This window comes from Vitis riparia, chromosome 6, assembly GCF_004353265.1.
Source record: "Vitis riparia cultivar Riparia Gloire de Montpellier isolate 1030 chromosome 6, EGFV_Vit.rip_1.0, whole genome shotgun sequence".
Lineage (NCBI taxonomy): Eukaryota > Viridiplantae > Streptophyta > Magnoliopsida > Vitales > Vitaceae > Vitis > Vitis riparia.
The window spans coordinates 20871171-20896487 of record NC_048436.1 but is presented as its reverse complement, the minus strand read 5'-3'; the positions used below and the strand labels follow the sequence as shown (position 1 = coordinate 20896487).

General features: G+C 32.3%; 3 protein-coding genes across 3 annotated transcripts; all 3 read right to left on the bottom strand.

Annotated features, from left to right (window-relative positions):
* Positions 1-1458: 1458 nt before the first annotated feature.
* Positions 1459-5739, bottom strand: LOC117915595. Its single transcript, XM_034831191.1, has 4 exons — positions 5145-5739; positions 3179-3462; positions 2372-2602; positions 1459-2271 (listed from the first exon to the last, which is right to left on the bottom strand). Exons 1-4 carry the CDS (start codon positions 5542-5544, stop codon positions 1759-1761), a joined length of 1428 nt encoding a protein of 475 aa, XP_034687082.1. The 5' UTR covers positions 5545-5739; the 3' UTR covers positions 1459-1758.
* A 6308-nt stretch (positions 5740-12047) lies between these two features.
* LOC117915824 lies at positions 12048-16529 on the bottom strand. The gene is made up of 7 exons (XM_034831527.1): positions 16132-16529; positions 15303-15503; positions 15049-15177; positions 13937-14047; positions 13767-13853; positions 12574-13028; positions 12048-12374 (listed from the first exon to the last, which is right to left on the bottom strand). Coding segments are annotated over exons 1-7 (1350 nt in total). The 5' UTR covers positions 16498-16529; the 3' UTR covers positions 12048-12373.
* Positions 16530-20834: 4305 nt separating this feature from the next.
* On the bottom strand, positions 20835-24193 carry LOC117916766 (transcription factor bHLH130-like). Its single transcript, XM_034832937.1, has 6 exons — positions 22934-24193; positions 22130-22485; positions 21876-22049; positions 21612-21677; positions 21470-21538; positions 20835-21368 (listed from the first exon to the last, which is right to left on the bottom strand). Exons 1-6 carry the CDS (start codon positions 23496-23498, stop codon positions 21315-21317), a joined length of 1284 nt encoding a protein of 427 aa, XP_034688828.1. The 5' UTR covers positions 23499-24193; the 3' UTR covers positions 20835-21314.
* Positions 24194-25317: the final 1124 nt, after the last annotated feature.

Below are 25317 nucleotides of genomic sequence, written 5' to 3'. Positions count from 1 at the left end.
GGAAATGGATCATAAATTAAATAAGACATAACTAATAATTTAAATTCTTGAATGAATCTATTCATTTTTTAAGAATAACTTGGAATTCAAAAAATCAATTCAATCAATTACATATGAAATCAAAACATTTTAGAATATTATTTTGGTACTTGAGTACCAAATATGTAAATGGAATGAAAACCTTAGCTCATTTATATGTTAAAAAATACTTAAATTTACTCATTATTCATTTTAAATAAAATATTATTAATAAATATATTTTTAAATTATTATTATTATTTTAAAAATGAATGAAAATATTAATATATTTTTTCTTTAAATGTTTTTTGTTCTCTTGAAAACAAGCATGAAAAACACAAGATATAACGAACCATAAGACGGTGGTTATAGGGATGACTTATTAAGATTATGTTTCATTCTTAGAAATTTTAAAGAAAGGAAAAACTCTAAAGAAAATTTATAAATATTTTATCTAATTTAGTTTTCTATGAAATTTTGAGGGAAGGAAAATTAATTGTTAAAAATGTAATTTCTTCACATTTTTATAACATTTACTTTTTTCAAAAAAAAGGGAATAAAATGTTTTTAATATTTTTCTTCCTCATTTCCTTTATGTTTTTTTCTCAAAAATTTTCATAATATCACAAACCCTTTTCCCTTTTTTTTATTTATTTTTAATTCTTTGCTCAAAAACTAAACACTGTCTGAATTGAGAACTTCATACAATTAATCAGATCATTCAATGTACATATTTAGATTTTGTTATTTTATATCACTATTTTATAGTTTGACCTCCTTCCACTTTATAGCTTAGTATTATTTTTTTTTTTCTCTTTTTTATGTCTTATTTTGTACTTGGTCTCCAAAGACCTAAATTTTTTGGTAAGCATTAATCGAATGGGTGGGTAGAGATGGGTAATTCGGTGGTCACTGAATCTAGTTTTCTCCAGAAGCTTTACACCAACTCAAGTTGACATATTAGGCCTACTAATAGGGGTTATGGACCTTGTGAAAGATGCATCAGAATCTCAATAAGTCAATGAGGTAGCACCACATTGCCAGCCACTTATCTCTGTCAACAGCAAATGTGATGACAACAACTCCTGCTACTCAATTTCATCCTCCGCCTACACAAAGCCAAGCTCATGGACCTATCCCTTATAATAGATTTCACTTTCGACCCACCTAGCCAAAATCATGGACCTATCCCATATGGCCATATATTCAAGGTGGGCTCTCTCTCTCTCTCTCTTTATCTCTATGTATAGTTATTAGTCCTAAACTTGCGGAAAGATCCAGTTTTCAAACTTCCACAAGAAAAAAAGGGTAAATATGGCTCTGAATACTCGAAATTGTGAATTATTCTTGGCTAGAAACGAATATTTGTTGTTGAGATAAAACAATCACCTGGACAAGTCTTTACTCCTCAGATATATCAAACTGGTAAGATTGATCTTGTACCTGCCTGCAACTTATATTAGAAACCAAGCCTTTTGACCACTTACTGGTTACAGAGGAAAAAGGAAGAAGACGAGTGGCACTTGCTATCTCAAAAGTTCTTACATCCTAAAACCCATATGACTAAAGGGAACAATGGCACATCTTATCGATGCTGCACTCTATTCTGTGAATACTTCTATACCCTTTTTATCTTCTTTCCAGCTAACCATGAACAACCAGCTTCAACCTATAGTAGTGTTACAAGATTTTTTTCTATGTACAACAACCAAATGAAGAAAATACGGTACAGACCAAAAATCATACCCAGTTGTTTGGAAGTGCAAAATCGTGGAATCTGAAGGAAACGTCCCCAGCTGTGTCTCTATCCGGCCTCGGATCACGCCCATCACTTAAAGATATACTGTCATCAGGAGCTTCAGGGGGCAGAGGCATTATTTGATTCTCATTTGGTTGACGAGCCAATTGAATTTCAGGGGGCAATGCCATGACAGGTGGGGTGGAGATGGCCCCAGACCTGGTGCTGCATCCACTGGTAGAAGCCAATGCTTGGTTCCACAAGAAAATATGAATGAGGATAGGCACCTTGGCATGCCGATGCAGTGACAGCTTCTGGCTGAGAGAGACTGTATCGAAGCATCGGATTGCTCCTGTTGAAGAAACCATCCATGGAAGAACTTTCTGGTTTGATACCCTGGAGACTACTAGCAACTTAGATGCAGCCATTGCTTCTTTGTAAAGGTTGCTAAGACCCGACCGGGTTGAAGGTGCATTGTCATCACCATCAATGACTGATGATATGTATATAAAGCCCTGTCGATTACAGAGGAATCTTTAAGCAAAATACTTGTAGTAATATAGAGTACCATCTTCTTCTGAATAAAATTTTAAGACCTGAAGTGTGATAACAAACCTCTTCTGTGCGACTAATGGCAAACCCGAGCTTTGTATCACTTTCTTTGATTTTGATCTCCATTGGAAACTCACACCCTAGAGGTGCATACCAGAGACGAACAGCCCTAACCACTCCAATGTCCACACCATGGTAATCCTCAAAACCATACAGGCTAGCATTTGCCAGATTAGCTAAATCTGACAATGAACCAGCAATATTCACAGTGGAAGAAGCTGTCTCTCCAGATATCTGTCAAAAAGAAAAAATATAGTGAAGGATTAGTTTTGCTGAGTCTATTAGGACGAGGCTCTCAAACTTGAATGCTTCTATGATCATGTTTCCTGATTTGTTATCTGTTGACACGATCACATTCATTAAACTAAACCTACAGAACCCCTTCTGTTGCACTACATAATGATCCTTCAATGTGAAAATTTTCTTCTGTGATTTCTATTGTCAAGGTTTATACTATGTGCTTGAACATGTCATTCCAACAGACACTTATCTTCATTCCTCACATGTGGTCGCCCAATAAATAATGGTGATCACTGCCTTCCTTTGGAAAATTACTAAAATTATAAGACCATTGGTGTTTAAATTTAGTCATTCATCGTGCTATCAATCCGTTTCCCAACACAAAATGAAGGTAAATGTAGGCAGTTGTTTTTGTATTAAGGTTTTCTCCAAGATTGTGAACAAACCTGCTGACCCTTTACTTGTATATGATGAACCTAAAACCTTATTTCTAATGTTTATTGGCCATGTCAAACTACAAAGAAATAGCAGAGGATCAATCATAATGCCTATCAGGGGTTGGGAACTTACCTTGGTAAGGAGGGACTCAGTGTGGATGTTCATGAAGACAACAGGAACCCCAGCAGACTGAGATGCAGTGAGCCATGCATTTGCTCTAGCAAGGGTGTCCTCTAGGTCATTGTAACGAGAGGCAGCTCGATCTGAAGACTTTGGAAGGAGGAGTATAGAAAGAAAGCAACTTGAATTGGGAACTGATAGAAACTCCTGCATTTTTCTCCCCCATGGATATGCGACGTATCCATCTTGAAGCTGAGTCCTGGTTAGTGCACTAACCATCCTGGAGTTCCTTGAAGCTGCAGAAAATAACTTATTATTTCACATGAAAAAGGAAGAAACTTCTGAGCTGATTGAGTTCAATTCTTGTGCAGAGCTATGAACAATAACAAATCTGAGATGTTTAGGGGGTCATAAAATTAGTCATATATTATCATTGCTAGTTGAGAACTATTTGTTAAGTATCAGATGATGACAAAAAACAAAACATAAAGCTTGGCTGATTGATTAACATGAAAAACAACCAACATAAAGTTAGTTATGAAAAATAACCAACATTGATAATTAGACTAGATCACTTAAGTTTGAGTTCACATGTTCTCACCTACCATTATGGTGTAAATAACAGGCAAAATGAACTACTCTAATACTCAGCCAAATGCAAAGTGTCCATGCATACAGCTCCATGGCCAAATGCTCTCACAACATTTTTGCTTAGTCATTACTCACAAAATCTAAATCATTTCAGATCATTCAAAATTCATACTTAATTCAGTACAAAAAAGAGCACTTTTTTTCACTGGCCTAGACTCATACTAAACATGTCTTCATTTGCAGACTGGTAAATGGTTATCACACCCAGATCTAGAAAGCAAAACCCCATTTGGACAGAACCATGTTAGGTAGAAATATGTCGGTGAACTAATTCAGGTAGAAGAATCAAGCTAGAATTGAAGTCAACTTATGGAAAAGGAGTTCACAAGGGTCACGCGATTGAGTCAAAAGAAGGGCAACGCTACCTTTCAGACGGGAAAATTGCACCTAAAAGTGCGGAATCCTCCAAAAGAAAAGTGGCTGTTTGACAAAACAAATGAAAACAACAAACAACCCAAAATCTGTTTTAAGGGCCAATGCAGGGTTCAAACTTCAAAGCCATTCGAGTCATTAAACATGGCAGTTGGCAAGTTGTCCAAGTGGAGGAGAGGGTCAATCATTTTCAGTCTGACATGGTTTGGTAATATCCCAGTTCCTGAATAATTCGATACTCTGGTCAAAAAACTGACACCTACAATCTCACCGAGCTTCTGCCAGATGCCCACACGCGGTTCATATCACATGCTTCCGACCAGAAGAATTCAAACCACCAAACAATTGAAAGACCCCATCCATGAAAAAACACCCAATTGTTCATACTACCAAACCAAAAACCATATCTACTAGAAAACCGACCTGCTTCCTTCTTGGTGGTGAGAAAACTTTAAATCTCCATAAACTAAAACCATATTCTTCCAATATAAACACACAAATATTCCAGTACATGTCATTGACTTTGTAAGATGACAATTTGAAGAAATCAATTTTCATTAACCATGTGTAAAAATTTAAGTTTAAAAATAATAGCCTAATTTCATAAGTTTTTCCTGGAAATTAGCCTAATTACCTTTTTCTGAGCGCCCACATTCAATATATCTCAGACAAATAATTTCAAAAATTACATAAATATAAAAATTTTGTGATTTAAAAATTAAAAAAAAAAAAAAAAAATCAATCTCCGGTGAAATTTGTAGTGTATGTATGATAATAATGATAATAAAATCAGTTTCTAACACAATGATTTGAAGAGTTATGACAAAAATTGATAAAAATTTTCAAATGTGAGATTGGTCGAAAATTGAAACTCAAGCGTGTGAACCAGTGGCTTCACGCGTGCGAACAACAGTGAAAAAACGGAGAAACCAAAGTCAAATCATCGGCGGCTAACCTTGCAAAGCGAAGCACTCCGACTCCGTCCGATCACAGAATCCGACGGCGTAGTTCGGATCATCAATCGCTCTCAACATGTACTGCTTTTTCCCAGCCGACTCGTTCGGCACAATACACGCCTGCAACTCAGCGAGCTCGTCATCTCCCCGCCGAACTCGGACCTGAATCGAGGTATCCCTGGACTTGAAGGAGCTGTGCAGAAGCCTCTGGACTCCGACCTTGCCGTTCTTGAACGGCGCCCGTACGGACACGGAGTTTCCGATCTTTATCTCCTCCACTATGTCGCCTGTCTGAAGCATGTCGCCGGTCCACTCGTCGGCCTTGGAGCTCCCCTTCAAGCACTCGATCGACAGCACTACGGTAACTCTCTCCGATGCTTGCCCTCGATCCATTGTCATTTTCTTCTCCAATTTTCACCCCCTTTTTTTTGAAAAATTCAACCACAAAAACTCATCAAAACTCGAAATTCATCGTCATTGAGAAGTGAATTACCGAATTATATAATTGTTGAATCCGGTTTTGGCTTGGGGAGAAGAGGAGAAATGGAAAGGAAAATAGGAGAGAAAATTCACATGTTCCATGAATCTTTATAAAAAAATAATACTAGGTTTCTGACTTCCTCAAAATTCCAAGCAACTGGTAATAATTATAATTATAATAATTGGGAAAAAAAAAATAGTAACGTCTGACATAAGGTATCGCATTCAAAAGTGATATATTGATTTTCTGTGGATATTTAATATAAAAATAATGCTTAATTTAAAATATAAAAGCTTTTGATCTTCCTTAAAAAAAAAAAAAAAAACCTCTAAAAACTAACTTTAGGAAAATTTTAAATTTGAGAAACTCTCCATGATCGATTGTTAAGATTTTTTAAGTAAAAACAATCATTTTATTATAAATTTTAAAACCAATAATTGATATTTTCTAAAGCTTAGCATATGTTTGGTAACTGTTTTAAAAAAATAATCTTTAAAAATCGTTTTTTAAAACTATTCTTTGATATTTTGTAAAAAAAAAAAATAGGTTTTAAAATTTATTTTTATGTCTAATATTTTATTTTTAATCATTTTATATATTTATATAATTTTTTTAAAAATAATATTTATAAAACAATAAAAAAAAACTACAACTAAAAAATGTTATCTAAATTTTTATATTCTTAAAAACAAAAACAAAAACAATTTTTGATTTTCAAATATCTTTTTCTGTTCTTTTGTTTTAAAAAATAAAAAATCTCAAAAACAATTATCAAACAAATCCTTAATTTTGTCTTTTAAGACCTTTTTAGATTTCCATCAAAAGAATTGTGACTATCACATAAGTTTAAAAGTGTATTTGACCAAAATTTTTTTAATAAAAGTGTTTTCATCCGTAATATTGTTTAAAAAAATTATAATTCAAGTGTTTCTTTAAAAAAAATAATATAAATGAATTTTTACATTAATAAAAATAATTTTAAAATTTTACCAAGCACGTAAATTTTATTAGAATCGTACTTTAAATAAAAAATATTTCCTAAAATCACCGTTAAAATAAATTTAAGACTCACGCTACATTCGATATAATAATAATAATAAAAAAAAAAAAGATAGGTAAAATTATGTATTATTTTCTTCTATTTAGTTGTAAGGAGATTTTTTACTAGCAATTTTATGAAGTGTTTCTAACTTCTTTGACATTTAAAATTTTTTATTTTTTAAATATTACAAATACTAAAAACATTTTATAAAATCATTGTCAAATGCACTCTTAAAACTCGTTTGATAATGATCATATGAAATGCTTTTAATATTTATAATATTTAAAATAAATTATCCTTTAAGTGTTATAAATATTAAAAACATTTTCTAAAATCACTTTCAAACGCAATCTTAGAGTGCGTTTAGTAATAATTTTAAAAAGTGTTTCTAGTATTTGTAATGCTTAAATTTTTATCAAGTATTAAAAATGGTAGAAACACTTCTAATAATAATTGTCAAACACAATCTTGATACATTTGATAATATATATATTTGAATAATTTTTAATATTAATGTTTTTTCTAAATATATTTTTAGGAAAATCTATAAAATGTTTATTCAGAAAATACTATAAATGATTTTTTAATACTACAAATAATTTTTCAGATTGTTAAAAATGTTTTTTAAATTTTATTAACTTTTTTTTTTTTTGGGAAGGAATGGTTTTACTATAAAATGAAAATAAAAGTTCGTACCAGATTATACATTAATATTGCCAAAGAATATATTTTCACAATTATTTGAAGAGAGAGACTAAATATTATTCAATAAGAAGAAAACTTAGAAATGGCCAAATGTGTTGATTCGGTGGTATCGCCTCTTTTGAAAAGTTTTTGGAGTGGAAAATATTTTCAAGTTATCCAAGTCCTAGTGGGCATTTTTTTTTTAATTTATTTTTAATGATATAGTCTAGAAGGTCTTGAGTGCTTTTCACCTTCTAGAACGTGGCATGAATATAATTATGTAAGAATTATTGGGTTAGTTTGTAAATATAAAGCTGTTGAAAATTTTAAAAATATTTTCGTTACCGAATGTGAAGTATTTTAAAATTGGTTTCATTATGTTTATTTTATTAAATCAAACATACTTATTCAATCATGATTTAAAGTAGAATAATTACCTCGGGATGCTGACCCGCCTATAATAATTGACATTAGCTAAATTAAGAATATCATTTGCGATAAGATTCAAAACTTAAAACTATATATTACTTACTAAAATTATATTTTTTAAGATCCTAATATTCGTTTTAATCAATTGAACTACCCTAATCGATATTTGTGGTAAAATAATTTTATACATCAAATTTTTATTTTTAGAATTAGTATAAACACGAATAATAACTTCTTAAGAGTAATAACGTTGCTCTTAATTCGGCTAATAAGTCTCCAACTCTTACAAGAGTTTTATAATATTGATCATTATAGAAAAAAATACATTTATATTTATATTTATTAGACATTCATCATTGTTTGGATGGGATGACAAGTCATCCAATTAAAAAAATTGGAAATTACCAAATTTTAATGAAAATTTCACAGACACAATTTGATTTTACTTTCAATTCAATAAATAAAAAATAAAGACATTAAATCTAATAAATAAATAATAAATTTTTAAATCAACACCTCCATAAAAATCTCTTTTGTCATTGGATAAGAAAATATCATTCTTAACTTCGGATGGATTATCCAAATGATAAGACATATTAAAATTCATGTAGTAGTAATTCCAAACACAAGTAAAACTAAATATGAAAAATTAATACTAAGATGAAAAAATAAATTAGAAAGAATATTTTAATTTTAAATAATTAAATACAAATAAAATCTTAATAATAATACTTTCTTTGTCATAGTAGGTGGGAATTTGGAAAGTTGTAATTAATGTGAAGAAATAAAGGCATCAGCCTTGTAAAAACTTTATATTAATTTATGCTATTAATTATTGTAAATTGAATTTTATTTTATTTGTTAGTGGAGAAGAAAATGAAAAATGAAAGTGACATTTTTCCCGTACAATGAAGGTGGGGTTGGAGTCGAGGATGCAATCAAATCAGAGGTTCACGTGCGTTGATATTTTGGATTCTAAAATGTGAAACGATCTCATGGTTCTCTTGAGTACCTCCTCCCTCCTCCAAAACCACAGCCCAGCAAAATTGATTTCTTTACTGAAAATTCGTTAAAAATTTGCATTTTAGTAAATAGATATAAGGGATATTTTTGAAAATTTCTTTAATATTGAATTAAGAGTTAGTAGGAGACACAGTTGGATTTGGGTTTGGGTGTCCAAGTGGACTAACCCGACCCAACCCAATAAATGAGATAAATAAGGGGGTCAATTTATTGAGAATTTTAAAACTACTTAAAAATTTAGTAATGCGTTATATGGAAAAAAAAAAGGTTGGAAACAAAATGTGCAAAATGTTACCCTAAAAATCACATCAAATTATTCTCTATATTTTTAAAAATTGATTTTAAAAATTTTATAAAAATTCTAAATTTTTCAAAAGAACTTAAAATAAAAAAATACTAAAATGGCTATTGAAAGTCCTCTCGTCTTATTATTTAATGGTATAAATTAAATTAAAATTACATATACCCATCATATTTTATAAATTAGGGGTGCAATCTGAATAGCAGATATTAAATTAATCGTTGACTTAAATTCAAATAAAAAATAATTTACATTTGCTTAAAGTCTAACTCGATATAATTGATAACCCGAATTCATCATGTTGGATTGGTTATGTGAATTCACCAAATCAAAACTTGAATTAGGTGAGTTGGGTTGCACCAAAGAGAATGTGATTAAGGTGTTAGCAAATAACGGGAAAGGTAAAATGAAATACACAAGGATGAATTTGAAGTCAAAGGTGAAGTGAGATAGTTGGATCAACATTGCTCCACCCCCAAATATTCTATATATTTAACCTATAAATATCCTTCATCTTAGTCAAAAGGTAGTCCGTACTTCAAGTGTCCTACCACCTCTTCCATTTTCCCACATTTTTTTCAAGCTATCTTTTCACACATTCCCTGCAATGATTTGGGTTTTCAATACCCAAAAGTGGCATCCAATTAAATGTTTTTAGGTAAATTTAGTGGTGGTATAAAATAGAATAGAATATGCATACAATGATTTCATATTCCACTAAAAAATATCCCATATTTTATAGATATAATATTTTAAAGTAGTATATCTTATATTATATTATATTTATAAAATAAAAAAATTAAATATATATTATTTTTAATATTTAAAATAAAAATTAGATCATATTTAAATATTTTCAATTTTAAAAAAATAAAATTTTTGTTATGTTTAATAATATTTATGATTAAAGTATTTAAACTTTACAAATAAATTTTTTTATATTCTGTTATTTAATATATAAAAATAATTTATATATTGTATATTAATATTATTCTATAAATATTTTTTTATTTTTTTTTAATCGTGAATTTAATTTATAATAAAAAATTATTTTGTAAAATGAGTATTTTAAAAAATAAAAAATAAATTTATCATACATGGGATATGTATATTTCATATCTTTTACCGTAAGATTAACATATCTCGTGTAAAAGGGATAAAAAAAATGATGGATAATATATTCTATTAGTTATCTTATTTCACGTTTGATTGAATATAGGATAAGATATAATATATCTTATCTTATCATATTTTATGTTATATCTAATCAACTAAACATGAGACTTTTCAAAAGCAATCTTCTTATTTTTAAGAAGAAAAAAAAAGTTTAGTTACCTTAAAACAAAAAAAGTTTTTTTTAAGAAGGAAAATTTATGTTTCTTGTGTATTTAACAAGAGAAAAAAAAAACTAAAGTACTTTATTTATATCAAAATCTGAAAAACAATATTATGAATGTGACGTGGGCGGAGAAATGAGAATGAACAGTGGGTGACGTGTATGATGATTAGGGCAACAATTGTAGCACATGGTGGGTCCAATTGGTGGACCAATGAGCCCTCAATCTTACGTCCTATTTCAATTGTATTCCTTTACTTTAGAGATAAGGTAAGACTTTTATTAATGAAATGGATGCCACATTACGACCACAAACCTTTTGTCTTCTTATGAGAAAAATAAACAAAATTTTATTTTTTAAAAATCAAAAGATATTTGTTATGAAATGAAAAGTTTGTTAAGAGCATTTATTAATATGATTGATTAATCATTTATTTTTCCATATATCTCAAATTTTTTTTTTATAATTTATTTTCCTCTTTCTATAAAAAAAAGATCTATTAATAAAAATGGCAATATTTTAGCAGGCTTATTTATTAAAGTAATATCTTTTTATTTTCAGCTATATTTTAGCAGATTTAAGAAATAAAAATAAAAATACCGGAATGCATTAACTTAAAAGATTTTTATATCCAACCATGAAAAAACAAGCATAATGAAATTGGAATGTTAACATATTGCGTTTTTTATTTATTTATTTAGGTTTTGTCTCAATAAGTTTTTACTAACAAGGATTTTAACAACTTTTTTTCATATATATATATTTATTCTCATTTTCAACTCCTCGTATGTAAAATTATATATTTTTTTTAAGAATTTTGAAATTTACACATTTTTTTAAATTTTCTTTAAATTCTTAAAATCTTTTCATTATTCAGAATTCAAATAAAATATAATATCCCAAAAAAAGCAATATATCAATTAAAATACTTTTACCAATGAAAATTAAAAGCTACGAATAATAAGAAGCAAATTCATTTGAATTCAATGCATAATCATTTGAATTATCACTTATTAATTATTTCATTCAACCAAGTCAAATATTCTCAAGATACAAAACCAAAACTGTAAGGAGCTTTTAATAGGAAGTCAAAAAATCTCAATCATTTCCCTCAATAGTTGATTTGTTGATAGTTGATACAAAGTCAAAAATGGAGGATGCCAAGTCATCTAAGGCAGAAAACCACAATTTTATAGGATATAGCATAGCAGTTGACATATCATAAATGTCTATTAAATCACTTAGGTCTTGATCAATCAACCATCATAAACCCCACAACCTTATATCACACCTCTTATGGGGGCATTCACCTACCAACCAGGCTACCAGTCACAAAGAAAACCATTCAAACTCATTATTGATACCTTGACCATAAGACATGGAAGACCAGACCACTCCTTTGATTCCTATATCATCATGATATAACATATTTTCCAAAAATATTTATTTATTTATTTAAAAAAAACAAAAAAACCAGTAGAAGTAAGCAGACCTCAAAACATAGCTGCTAAAAGTTAAGATCATACATGTTCTCTAGCATCCATGGTTGAGTTTAGAGGCTTCTCAACCATTCCATTTCTAGATGATGCCACATCAATGGTGAAATTAAAAGAAGATTTGTTCAGAGAGATTATACTATTTTAAATAGTAATGTTATATCAAAAGACAAGATTTATTCTCAGAAATTGTTCATCTTAAATAGCAATACTACCATAGAATCTACCTGGATCAGAGTATTGTAGTTCTGAAATTGTTTAAGGTCAACAACAAGAACAACAATACCACCTGAATAAAATGCTCTTCACCTATAAATATGTTATGGGGCATGCCCATGCCTTTCCAGCACAACCTTTTGGCAAAGAGAAGGCGGGATTTGCAGCGAGTTTTTGGTACCATGAATCCACTTCTACATGTTAGAAGTTGTCCCTTCACCTACAAATAGCAGAAAAACCAGAGCCATATCATAAGAACACTATATATCAATTATTAAACCATTCCCTGTAATAATGATTAAAAGTTGCTCGTGCATAATCAGGGAAATGTCAACAACTTTCAGAGTTAAGTTTATGGAAATTCCTTTTGAAAAATAAATTTAGAACATTGTTGTGATGGCATCATTAAGGATACTTACTAAACCCATTTCTTCTGTGGTACCACATCATTGGATCTGATTTGAGCTCGCCTTCTACTCTTTGTGACACCTCCATTAGGTGGTAACAACTGTTTTGGCTTAAAAGAAGAAACTGCATCAGATGTCTGATTCATCGTTTTTTCTTGAAGAGGACTTGATGGACGGGACTTTGTATGCCAGTCGGTTGGCATCACCAAGGAACCTGATGTTTTTGCCCGTGCTGATTTCTGGATTCTTCTGGAAACAAAGTCACTATTCTGAGCTGGGATTTCCTGAATTTTAGCAACAGGAGGTTGTCTACTATTCTCTGGAGCACAATCTGAATCTGAGGAGGAAGAAGGGCTAGTAGTACTATCCATATCATAAAGAAGGTTATCTGCCAAAAGTGGGATTTGCTTAGATTTTGGGCTTGTGGCAGAAAAAGAGGGTCGCCGAAGTCTACTAAGTTGAACCACCTGCAAAATTATTTAGTAATTCTGTACATAAGTTCAAAATGGTGTGATCAAATTGTCAAGACAGATCAATTATCACACATGAAAATTTCTTGAATTATCCACAAATCATTTGCTAGCTTTCTTTTGTAGGTGATTTTCTTTAGGCTATGTTTGGTTCCCAGAAAATTTGAAGGAAAATGCAAGGGAAAGAAAATACAAAGGAAAATCAGAAGGAAAGAAAAAGTGAAGGAAAATAAAAAAATAGATTAAAAGTTAATAAATTATTTTTTTTGTTACTTCAAACTCATTTTATTTATTTTAACTCATCAATATAAAGATTAAATAATTTAAAAATACATAAGTTTTTAATTAATTTTAATCATATTTGATTTTCTTTGATGTTTTTCATAGGAGAACCAAACATAAAAAAATCATTTTCCTTTACATTTTTTTTCTTTCCTTAGTATTTTCCGGGAACCAAACATAACCTTAATCTTTGGGATAGTTGCAAAATGACAGCAAATGCCTTTTTTCTCAACATGCAAGTCCACATCAAAAAATTGGGATGATTGTTTCAATCATGTAAATACAAGGGAAAACAGCTACAGGAACAAGGAATGACAAGAATCAAAAGAATACTATTAACCCCATCATTCCTAACACCAAATTTCAAATTCTGAAAGTTTTCTTAATTGAGAGTCATCAGAAAATCACATTAAATATATAATTATCACACAAGCTAATGCAACATGCTCGCACCTTTTGTTCTAGAGTTACCAAGTCCTTCTTAAGTTTAATAATCGTCGAGTTCTTCCTCCTTATGATGTCTTCCAACTCTGAAATCCTCTGTTACGAGGGAAAATGCAGTTCAGATTAATAATAAAAACTTGGAAAAGACAAAATGCAAATGATACATAGTAGAATAGTACCTTGGAACCAGCAATGTTAGATGAGTGGACAAAAGCAGATAGCTCCTTTATGGTGGCATCCCTTTCTTCACACTGCCTCTTGAGGTTGCAGATATCTTGCTCTGAGGTGCTCTACAATTATACAACACATGATATTACCAAAAAACAGAAACTTCATCTGGCCATTAACAATTCATTATCATTTTAATGGTTCTTTCTTGTTCAACCACTGCCTCAGTAGGTTGTTGAATTCTGAGGTACTACCACAGGAAGAAGTGTTCTTTGTGTGCCTGTTTCCTTCTAAACGTTGCTGCAAATCTAACCAAGTATGAACAAGAAAGAATACATTTCCTTCACCAGTGGTGATGAGTCTTGACACAAGATTTGATCCCAAACTTAGGAGTAATCAGAAAACTAAAAAGCAATAGGTATTCCCGGGAAGACCAAAAAAGTTCGCAGCACCAACCTAAGACTTCATAAGGTCAATCCAGGAAAAAATATGTAATGCGAAGAGCAAGGAACTGAAATTGTCTCCATAATTACCAATTATGTAAAAGACTCTCCATGGCTACTGCAGGGGCAGTAAATTCGATATAAAATTAGTGCTCATTAAAGCTAACCGATCGAGGCAAAATGCCACACCAATTAAAGTTTTACACCAAAACAGAACTCATCCGAACAAACTCTCAAGCTCCAAACCGAACCAAGACAACATCTAAAGAGAAAGGAAGCAGCAGGGGAAAAAAATTTATACACATTAGCAAGACACTTAATTCCAATCCAACAAGAGCAAGAACTTTGAGACCAACATACCCCTCCAGGGGCCATGTGTGGTTTTGACCATTCACTCCTAGGCCTTTATGCAAATTCCAAAATATTAAAGCTTTGGTAGGTTTTGTTCCATTAACACTATGTAATGGATTTCTTGGAGGGAAGAAGTGCTTAACAAGGAAGAATGCAAATGTGGATAATCCAAACAAGAAACTATTCCTTTGGCTTAACTCAAGATTTCAATTTTGTCAGATTCAAGAACTGAAAACATTAAACATCACTGAAAAAATCAACCTTGATGGTCATGTAACACCATGTAAAATGCAAATGTTTATGGGAAATCAAAAAGCTAAAAAAAATACCTGAATTTCTATGGAAGATGTGACACTGGAAATCCAAGACAAATCGGACATTCGGCGCTCCTCCTGTTCTGCCTCCATTTTATACTTAAATATCTCATCCTCACTTGATGTTTTGCTAACCAAGTTATCCTGACATCAGACAGGATTCGGGTTTTTAGTCAAACAATCAAAACTGAACTCACGGCTACCATTACCGAAACCCCCAACGTAAGATAAAGAACCCAATTTTGCAACAACATAATTAGATTTCTCACCATCAAATCATTTGAAAGACCCAGATGTTGATCACATAGCCGACAGCCACAACCAACAAGTTTGAGTTTATCAGAGGCAAAAACTTCACTTGATGGCAGTAGTACATTCTTGATGAGCAACATATCAGGCTGATCCTTAATGCTATTCACCTGCTCACATAGACTATCAAGCTTCTGCTGCATACTTAACAGCACCTGGTCCTGAAATGAAGCATTTGGAGAGAAGATAGAATTAGATATACCACAACTGGTGCTTCACACATATGGTCACTTGCATAGATTTTAAATTTTCCCGAGAATTACTTTTCACACAAACAATCACTTGGATGGACTTAAAAATCTTTGATGGTTAAATTTAAAATAAATTATTCATGAATATAGAAAATTTCAATTTAATTTTGGAGCTTCTTCTTATCAATTGCATAGATATAAAATACTTGAATTTAGAGAAATTTCCAATTGAAAAATTTAGAATGTCTTCTCCCAAATGATAAATTAATGTCAAAACCTCAAATAAATATAGGAAACTATACATAGAAAAAAATTAATTGATTAAAATAATCTCAGCAATTGGGAAGCAAAATCGATTGAAGAAAAATCAGAAAGGAAATAAGCTGTCAAGCGAAACCCTAATCTATGAAGCTAGGGTATCATCAATTAACATTAAAGAAGAATCAATTATTGAAATAACGCAATTAATTATTAAAAACTTAATATCAAAGCTGAAAATGTGGAACGAAAAACAAGCCCTAATCATTAAAATAGAATCTTAAAGTGCATATTTAGGCAAAAATATACTCATTTATTAAAACAAACAACAATAACTAACCCTGGTCTGTACGGACTTATTGAGCTGCATTATCTTATGATTCTTCTTCGACTCAGCGGCGGCGACGGCGATTACGGCGACAATGAGGATGCGGTGAATGGGGCTGAACAGCTCCCAAGCCACGGCCTCCTCCCGTCTCAAGCCGCTGCCAATGGCTCGAGCCGAGCTGCATTCCTCGGCGCCAACGAGGCGTCCCCGGAGGTCCACCCAGGCGAGCTGCCGCGCCGCCCGGACAGGGCGGCTGGGCTGAGTGAAGTTGCTGGAGAGGCGGCGGGGGGAGGGGGAGACAGAAGGAGAAAACGGCAACAGCGAGACGAGAGCGGGAGCCGGCGCTGTAGGAGCCAAGCCGAAGTCGTCTTCTTCCATTTGCGACAAGAGAGGAGCGTGATTGTAGCCCCCCGTCGTAAATCTCTCCCTCCTGTATTTGTATTTCAAATTTGTTTGATTTGGGAGGGAAATTGAACGTTATACCACCATTGAGATTTTGCCACGTGTACTTATCATATTTGGATTCATCTTATTAGCCGTTAAGTCTTACCTATTGTATAAAATCAGCAATTTGAAATTAATATATTTTATATACAATTCCTTTTTTAGTTTTTTGTAGAATTTTCAAAGATTTTGTGAAGGATTGGATTTGGGAACTCGATTTATGGTAAAATGAAGGCTGGCCCTATGATGATCTGATTGGGCTCTTATTGGGCCAGGTCAAGCCTAGTTAGGTGCTAGCCCAAAACTTTGGGCACGGAAGCAATTTAACGGGATGGGTCGAGTTTGCGAACAACCCGAGTGTAACTCGAATTATTAAAGGTTTTAACATAAATTTAATATGATTTGGTATGGGATGATAATAAGACGGGTTTTTTCGCACTTTACTCTCTAATTCACTCTCATTTTATATATATATATATATATTTAAATAAAAAATAATTTATTTTATATTTTCCTTTTATTTTTTCTTTTTTTAATACACATAAAAAAAGTTATTTGCACTAAAAATAAGTAATAAACATTTAAAATTTGTTTAAAAATGGAGAACTGCTCCATTTGTCTATTTTTGAACGAGATGATAATTAATTTAAATAATTGGGATATCACATTCTTAAATCTGACTTTGTTAAGAGATGTTTTAAATTTGAGGTCGATTTAGTAAATATTTGGTAAATTAACTTAATAACTTAAAGTGATTTAATAGTTTAATTTAAGTCACTAAATAAATTAAATATGTTTAATAAAAATCACTTAATTAAATGATTTAAAATAAAAAAAAAAACTTTAAATAAGAAGCAAAAACAATTAATTTATCATTAAGTATGCATATTTATTTTACATTTTTTCCTTCATTTGCTTAATTACCTCCATCATCTTCTTTATTATTTTACGACTTCCACTATTAGTCGTCCTCCTTTACCCTAGTTATAATTTATGAGAATAAAAATGTCAATTTGATGATTTAGAATAAGTTTTAAATTAATTTTATCAAACAACTTTAATATTTACAGTAAGAATTAAGTAATAAGTTTTAAATTAATAACTTAAGTATAATTTAAAACTTAAATCATTAAGTAATAATTATCAAGTTTTATCAAACACCCTCTTAATCTTATTCCTACATATTGAAAACAAGGCTAGGATATATGGATAAAGTTGGATTGAATTAATTTTGAGTGTGTTTGAGAGTTTTTCTATTCAAATTATTTTTAACGAAAGTATTTTCTCATGCAATGTTTTTAACATAATTACCTGTACAAAATCTATTGGACAAAGGTTTTAAGAAATTCTTTTATCATAAAAAGTGTTTTTGAAAAAACATATGAGTTTGATAAAATTATAAAATACTTTTAAAAATTTAAGAAATCAGTTTTAGTATTAAAAAAATATGATTTTAAATTTATTCTAAAGTTATAGTTATGGTTTCTTAAATAATACTAAAAGCCTATTTGGTAGTGATTTTAGGAAATGCTTTTATTTTTTTTAATACTTGAAATTTTTTATCATTCAAGTATTAGAAATGCTAGGAACGTTTTTTAGAATCACTCTTAAATGCACTCTAAGAGCCCATTTGACAGTAATTCTAGGAAACACTTTTAATTTTTCTAATATTTGAAATTTTTTATCATTCAAATGTTATAAATATTATAAACATTTTTTTAAATCAATTCTAAAAGTACTTTAAGAGTGTGTTTGATAATAATTTTAGGAAGTGTTTCTAATATTTGTAATACTTGAAAAAAAAAATTAATGTTAAAAAATCCAAAAAACACTCTAAAATAATCACCAAACACACTCTAAAACTTGTAGTTTTTAAATCTAATTTCTTTGTTATTACTAATCACATTTTAAAAATATGGCTTTAACTTGATTTTTTTAAAATAATAATTATATAACATAATACAAACTATATTAAGCATACGTTTCAAAAAACATGGTATGTTTTGATTTGGCCCAAAAGGGATACTGTGACTAGAAACTCCCATTTTCACCACCCCACCACTGCCATGTCCTTGGTTTGGAAAGGGTACCAAACCAACCTTGACCTCCACTTTGATTGCAGGCCGCTTTAAGCCATGACAATGACTACACCTGTTGTCTGTGCAGTTGGGGTGTGTAATGGCTTCCAGGGGGTGAATTAAAAGATTTGGTACTCCTACTCTCTCCTCCATACAAATATCACTGTCTCTATAGGGGAAAAGAAAATGTGATTCAAAAACAATATCATTGAAACACTACCCCAGACCCCCATGCATTATCAACAACAACTAAAAAGGTGAAAATTTAGAAGGAAGAATCATTTTTGAGCTTCCATAAATGTGGGTTTGAATTAAAATATCAGCATCATCACTGTGGGGAGAAGGTTCATGAAGCTGGGGAGGTCCCCCACATGAACCCTTAGAAAAAGAGAAGGTTCTGTGCCCAAGTAGTACAGCTGTGGATACCCTAAAGACCCCACAAACACCCACATCCCCGTTACCCCAAGAAAGAGAACTGGGAAAAAATAAAAAGGAAAGACCCAAAAATGAATTGGGTTCTTGTGGATTTCCATAATACAAAACATCTTGTAGGAGGATGATGACTTCATGTGTGAGGTGGGATTCACTTCCAATGGTTCTGTGCTCAACTGGACAGTGATTTTTCATCCATTTGCATTCCAGCAATATATGTGCTCCTCTCATCTCCTCTCATCTCTTCACCAACACCTTCTTTTCAAGAAAGGCATCTCACCTCCAAAGTTGCCCAATTCCTCTCTCTTTGCTTTCTCTGCATTTTAAGTTTGTTGATGGGCTTCAACTTTATACAAACTTTTTTCCCATTTAGTGAAAAATGTTAGAAATATTTGATTAAAAGGGGTGAAATAATAGAAATCTAACCCTTCTCATAATTTTTCTGGAAAAGTAATCAATTTTTGACATAAATACATTTTTCCATTTTAAGTATTTACATGTAAGTTTTAAAAGAAAAAGTTATTTTTACAAGAAAATGACGAGGACATTTTTGTCCAAATGATACCAAAAAAGGGTGGGAGGTTAAATTTCAAAAATTGGGTTTTGAAAGACCCTTTTAATTAAATAACCCAAAATGTTAATCTTTTACATTATTAGCTTGGTACAAGACATTCTCTCTTACATAAATATTATTCTTTTTCTAACCATTATGATACATCACATTTATCTTTGATGTGACCACTCAAATAAATAAATACCCTTTATGAATATGATAAAATTTTAGTAAAATTCAACTTCCATTTATAACAATTCATTCTCAAACAATATCTATATAGGAGAAGACAAGTAATTAGTAACTATTTAAATTTAAAAAAAAATTAATAATTTAACATAATATTATATAATTATTTAGAAATGTCAAACCATTTTGAAGAACTTATTGTTTATTTTCTAGTCTATTTAAACATGACCATCACTTCGTAATAGGTAAATATTCTTTATTTTGGCAAAATTATATAGAATAAAAAATATTTGTGGATTGAATCTTATGCTAAAAGAATAAGACAAATATTGAAAACATAAAATGGACCCTCCTGAAATAGGTAGGTTTTATACTATTCTTGTAAAAGAGAGCTCAATTAGCAATATGAAAGAAGTGAGAGTACTCCAATGTACACTTGAGAATCTAAAGATCCTTTCAAGTCACTTCAATTTGAGAGATTCCAGACTCATAACATCGATGTTAGCTGTTCAATTGTGATGCTATGTACTGAAGCTCTTGGCATATATAGCCAGTCACAAGACAACTGGTACATGTGAAATTGTAGGGCACCCCTTTGAAATTTAGGGGACAATGTGAGACCAAAGTTACAAACTTCACCATTTGAAAACCCCATTTTCCAAAACCCCCACTTCATTGTTTGATTGCTTAACCTTAATCATCAATCAACCCAAAAGTTCCAATGAACCAATAAAGAGTAGGGAAAATTCTTTTCATGGTGGTGAATTCTATTCTTTTTATCTGAAGTCTGAATAAATTTGAATTTGTCTTAAATCTGAATTTTGCCAAAGATAGAAAAAGGTTTTGGAAAGTTTCTTTTCATCTTAATGCATTGAAAGATGAAGCAATTTGCATGAGAAGTACAGCAGTTTGTATGAAATAAGACACGGAGATGAAGAGAAAGTTTGAGAAAGTGATGCAGCTGCCCTTAGGGTCTATGTAATAGGAGTGAGCTTTGATTTCAGTGAGAGGTTTTTTGATTTGCTCAAGTCAATCTTCTTCAATATACCAATCATACCGATTAGTCCTGTGGAGAAATGGTAGCCCCCACATGTTTCCCACCCTCTTTAATGGGACAACCATTCATCACATCCATCTTTACTTGAAAATATAGAAAAAGTATACAAGGGAGGCTAGCTAAACTACATATAGACCCATCTCCTTCAATCTCTCTTTCAGACTCTAAAAAGACAATATGAGGGTTTCTCCAAGTTGGTTGTGGCTCATCAACTAGAAAATCACTGGTTTACATTCAACCTGGGAAATTTACTATACAGTTAGCTTTGTTCGTGGGATCAATAGGGTCTAAAATCTTACACTTTATAGCAGCCTTCTTTCGGTTTCTCTTTCACACCCACATGGTAAAGTGAAAAAGATGAATTGGGTGTTGCTTTCATTCCCCTTTCCCAAATCTTTGTGGTTCTGTACAGAAGCATTTGTTGCTCACCAGGCCTTTTGTCCTATGGCTTCTGCTTGTTTGAACACGTACACTTTGCCCGATTATCTGAGAGGGTCTGAAATTTATAGAAACAACTAAGAATGAATGAATGAATGAATGAAGGAAGGAATGAACAAGGAACTGTTTGGAGTGTGTGGTTTTCTTTGTGTCACATACCTTGACCTGTTTCTGAAGGTCTTTAATATAGTCAACAGCCAAATCTAACATGTCTGATGTGTTTGTTTGCTGCTAAGAAGGAAAGCAGGAACATGAGCTTATACAGACTAGTTTTCAGAAGAAATGCAAGTGAAGATTCTACCTTGTCCATGTTAGGGACAAGCTCTTGTAGTTTCCTCATCCTTTCGCTGATTCGGGTTCTTCTCACCTGAAAACAATTCACATAAACAAATCATGTAAAACATATTCAACACCAAGTATTAGGCTTAGGCTTAGGCTTTTTAACACTGGGGACAAGTCCAAGAACTGAATCTTTTTCCAATCATGGTTCCTATCAGAGCAATATTCTCCACATATGCAGCCATCAGTGAGGAATTGAAATGGTTGGGAATCAAACAATCTTTACCCTCTCAGCGATGCTTCGTGGATGAGTGGCACATCCCCGTTTGGCTCGAATCTTACAAGGTACAGAATCTTGGAACTGCAAATACTTTTCAATGGTCGTCAAATCTGCAGAAGTCTTTGTTGGCAAACTCAAGTGATGAGCCAAAACAGGAGGGCCGTTTGCAGGCTCGCCCTTCTGATCAAACAGGGATTATGGTCAGATCAGATCATAGACATGTTCAAAGACAAGATAATCTAATTAGCTGAATAGGCTACCTGAGCTTCAGATGCATTCAAACCAGAAAAAGTCTTTGCCTCATCATCTCTAACTCTTTTTAAGCCACTAAAACTTTCAGACATGATTGCAGAATCATCCCAAGAGCCTATTGGGAAGCCTGTGATGAAACCTCCATTGTTACTATGACCTTCACCAAAACTTCCATTGTCTGGACTACCTGTTCCCATGCTTTTGTTCCCCATTTCAGAGATGGGAGTCATTAGGCCTGAGGAAGAAGGTGGCCCTGACGAGAAGTTTATTTGACCCTTCAATCTGCTTGCAGAAGAAAAAGATGGTTCTCCATTAGTCCCACTTCCAGACCCGAAATTTCCCGTGCCTCTCATTATAGCATAGCCTGTCATTTGCTAAGAATCATTCAGTATCATTCACAGATTCTCACTCTCCACTGTCATGCAAGAGTATAAGCTGCAGAAGGGTAAAGGAAAACTATCCTACATACATACGAATATTTTCAAAACCAGAACTTTCCCACTCAGTGTTTGAATCTAAGATCATAGCTAAGACAAATTACTCTACTGCAAGGACTGTATGAACTCAATTGGTAAATGATTTTGTTGTAAGAGAAATCAAAATGTTCAGAATCAATTCAAGTTTTTAGATTAAAAATGAAGCATTTAAACCCTCTTTGGATATAGGATTAAGAAACAAAGATGGGAACAAGGGCTTCCTTGTCTCTGGAATTTTCTTTTCTTTTCTTTTCTGTGAGGCTTCCCAAGAACCAAACAGAAGATTCCACAACAAAGAAGAATGAAATTCTTATAGGAAGATGAAAAAAAGTATACCATTTTCAACATTTAGGTGGGAGAACAGTCCTGCAGGTGAGCTACTATGTCGAATAAGATTCGAATTGTTGCCTCCACCAATCTTCATCTGCTGCGACTGATCCATCCCCATTGAAGAAACCGCACTGTAAGAATTCTCCACTGGACCAGGAGCTGCTGAATTATGATGTGGCATAGGTGATGAAGTCTGATACATCATCTGCGAACCAGAAGCATAACCATTCTGCTGCTGCTGCTGCTGAAGAACCTCCGCTCCGTGCTTCATCGACGCCATAAACTGATTCTGCTGGCTCACAGCTACCACTGATTCTGGCGCCATTGCCTGAGAATTCTGGCTCATATTCATAACAGTATGAGAAGATGAATCTTCTGTCCCGCCACTGGACATGAACCTAGAGAAAATTCTCTCAGTTTCAGGACTTGAAGGCCTGTGCTGTAGGAACTCTTCACAGTCTTCTCCATCAATGAAATTGGAAAAGTATGAGCTGGGTGCAGATCTGTAGCGCATCAAGCTGGAGTTCATCTGCTGCTGTTGATGCTGATGATGCTGAAGATTTGACTCCATTACTTCTATGCAGTTCTCCAATTCTCTTTCCCTATGCTTGAAAACAAAAGGGTCTTTCCTTTTGAGAATTGTTGTTTGCTGGGGCAGAAAGTTTTTACTTTCCTGGAAAATTTGTTCTATACACAAAGCATTCAACGCAAAAACTTCACCTTCTCGATATGGATCTAACAAAAGACATCAAATAAATCTATAGTTGAGAATACTCCTCCAAAAAGTAGCTTCATAAACAGAGAATTACAGAGGAGAAGATGAAGTCTCCATCACAAGCCAGAATCATATTTTCACGGAACTCCCAATCTGAGCACGACCCAATTCCCTAGACCTGAATCTGGAGTAACCCAACTCAAGAACACAACAACAGCCACCCGAAAACAATATCAGATTGAAACGGAACAAAACGAAGAAAAGAGAACAACCCAGCTCAAAATTCTTGAAATTACACTACTTGATCTCAACAATCTCCAATCTGACAACAACCCAATTTTCTGTTCTTGAATCTGAATCACCGAGCCCAATAACCAGTGGAAGAAAAATGAAATAAAAAGAAGAACACCGGATTACAACACAAAAGAGGAACAGAGCAACAACACAAGACCCAATCACTCTCCCAGACTCCCACTATTTTCTCTCTCTCCTCTTCCCAACAAAAATCCCTGCTCTTTCTCTCTCTAGAGAAGCTGGTGGTGACAGTGGTGGTGGTGGTGATGCAAGCGAGAGAAGAAGAAGAAGAAAAAGAGAGAGGAACTCAAACCAAAAACCATTTTCTTTCCTCTTCTGTGAATTCAACCAATGAGAAGTAATAGAAGCCAGAAGATTTAGTATACTTTTTCGGCAATTTTACCACTTTGCCCCTCAAGTCCCTCCGTTATTACCCAATTAATCCCTGAATTCACGAAGGTGAAACAAGCGTAACTCTAAGCCTATTTTTAGAACTAAGCTAGGTTTTTGTACAATTTGGGGCAACCCACTTGGTAAAAAGACCATTGTGCCCTTCCTATAGGGCCACTGTCCTTGATTATATGGCACTAGGCGCAGTTGTACCCCCACATTGCCTTGCCTTCACCTTTTTTAAACCCGAATTAGGAAAGTCTTGCCTTATTTCACAAATGTCTCCATGGTGAAGCAATTTTTCTTTATTCTAATAGAATTATACCTACCGTTAGGTTTGAATTATGGATCCCACTTCATTCCTTACTTTCCAAAAGACTTTGATCTACTTCAATAATTATCTAGCATTAAATTTTGATACCCTTTTCTCTATCCTTCTTCAAATTTTATTTTATTTTTTTAAAAAAAAGTTCTTAGACTAGCATCATGAGTTGGGTTAACTACTTTTTATTAATTTATTTGTTTTAAAAAAATCATGGTATTATACTAGTAAATAATGATTAGTTGTGAGGCATAAAGGGCATTTTTGTCCTATAAATGGTATTGATTAAGAGTGGTTGCTGTCTGTTGGGTTTTATTAAAGAGGGGGCCTTGACTTCTCCTTTGATATAAATATATATATATATGGAAATGTTAAATATTAAAGTAACTTGAATAGGCTTAGTAAGATTAAAGTAGGATTTTGATCTCCCATTTTTATGGATTTGTATTAGCCTACAAGAATTGAACTCATAAGAGAAGAAGTAAGGTTAAAGATAGTAAATGACTACTATTTTTATTTTTTACTGCTATGTTGGCAACGGTTTATGAGAACAGTTTTCTATTTTTTAGAATAAAAAAAATAGGAAAATAATTTGATAATAAAAAAACTATTAAAAACATAAAATAAAATATTTTTAAATAACTATCTTTTAGTTGTTTTTTTTTATTT

Bases quoted from the DNA above. Each gene is read 5' to 3' on its own strand.
- LOC117915595 (XM_034831191.1), bottom strand. From the start codon at position 5,544: ATGACAATGGATCGAGGGCAAGCATCGGAGAGAGTTACCGTAGTGCTG. The intron at 3,463-5,144 runs GTTAGCCGCCGA...TATTTTCTGCAG, and splicing joins GGAGTGCTTCGCTTTGCAAG to CTTCAAGGAACTCCAGGATG. The intron at 2,272-2,371 runs GTTTGTTATCAC...TGTAATCGACAG, and splicing joins CCATTAGTCGCACAGAAGAG to GGCTTTATATACATATCATC.
- LOC117915824 (XM_034831527.1), bottom strand. From the start codon at position 16,497: ATGGAAGAAGACGACTTCGGCTTGGCTCCTACAGCGCCGGCTCCCGCT. The intron at 15,504-16,131 runs GTTAGTTATTGT...GCTTCATTTCAG, and splicing joins ATAAGTCCGTACAGACCAGG to GACCAGGTGCTGTTAAGTAT. The intron at 13,854-13,936 runs GTACTATTCTAC...CCCTCGTAACAG, and splicing joins CTAACATTGCTGGTTCCAAG to AGGATTTCAGAGTTGGAAGA.
- LOC117916766 (XM_034832937.1), bottom strand. From the start codon at position 23,498: ATGGAGTCAAATCTTCAGCATCATCAGCATCAACAGCAGCAGATGAAC. The intron at 22,486-22,933 runs GTATACTTTTTT...AGCAAATGACAG, and splicing joins CCACCTAAATGTTGAAAATG to GCTATGCTATAATGAGAGGC. The intron at 21,678-21,875 runs GTAAAGATTGTT...AATTGTTTTCAG, and splicing joins CACGAAGCATCGCTGAGAGG to GTGAGAAGAACCCGAATCAG.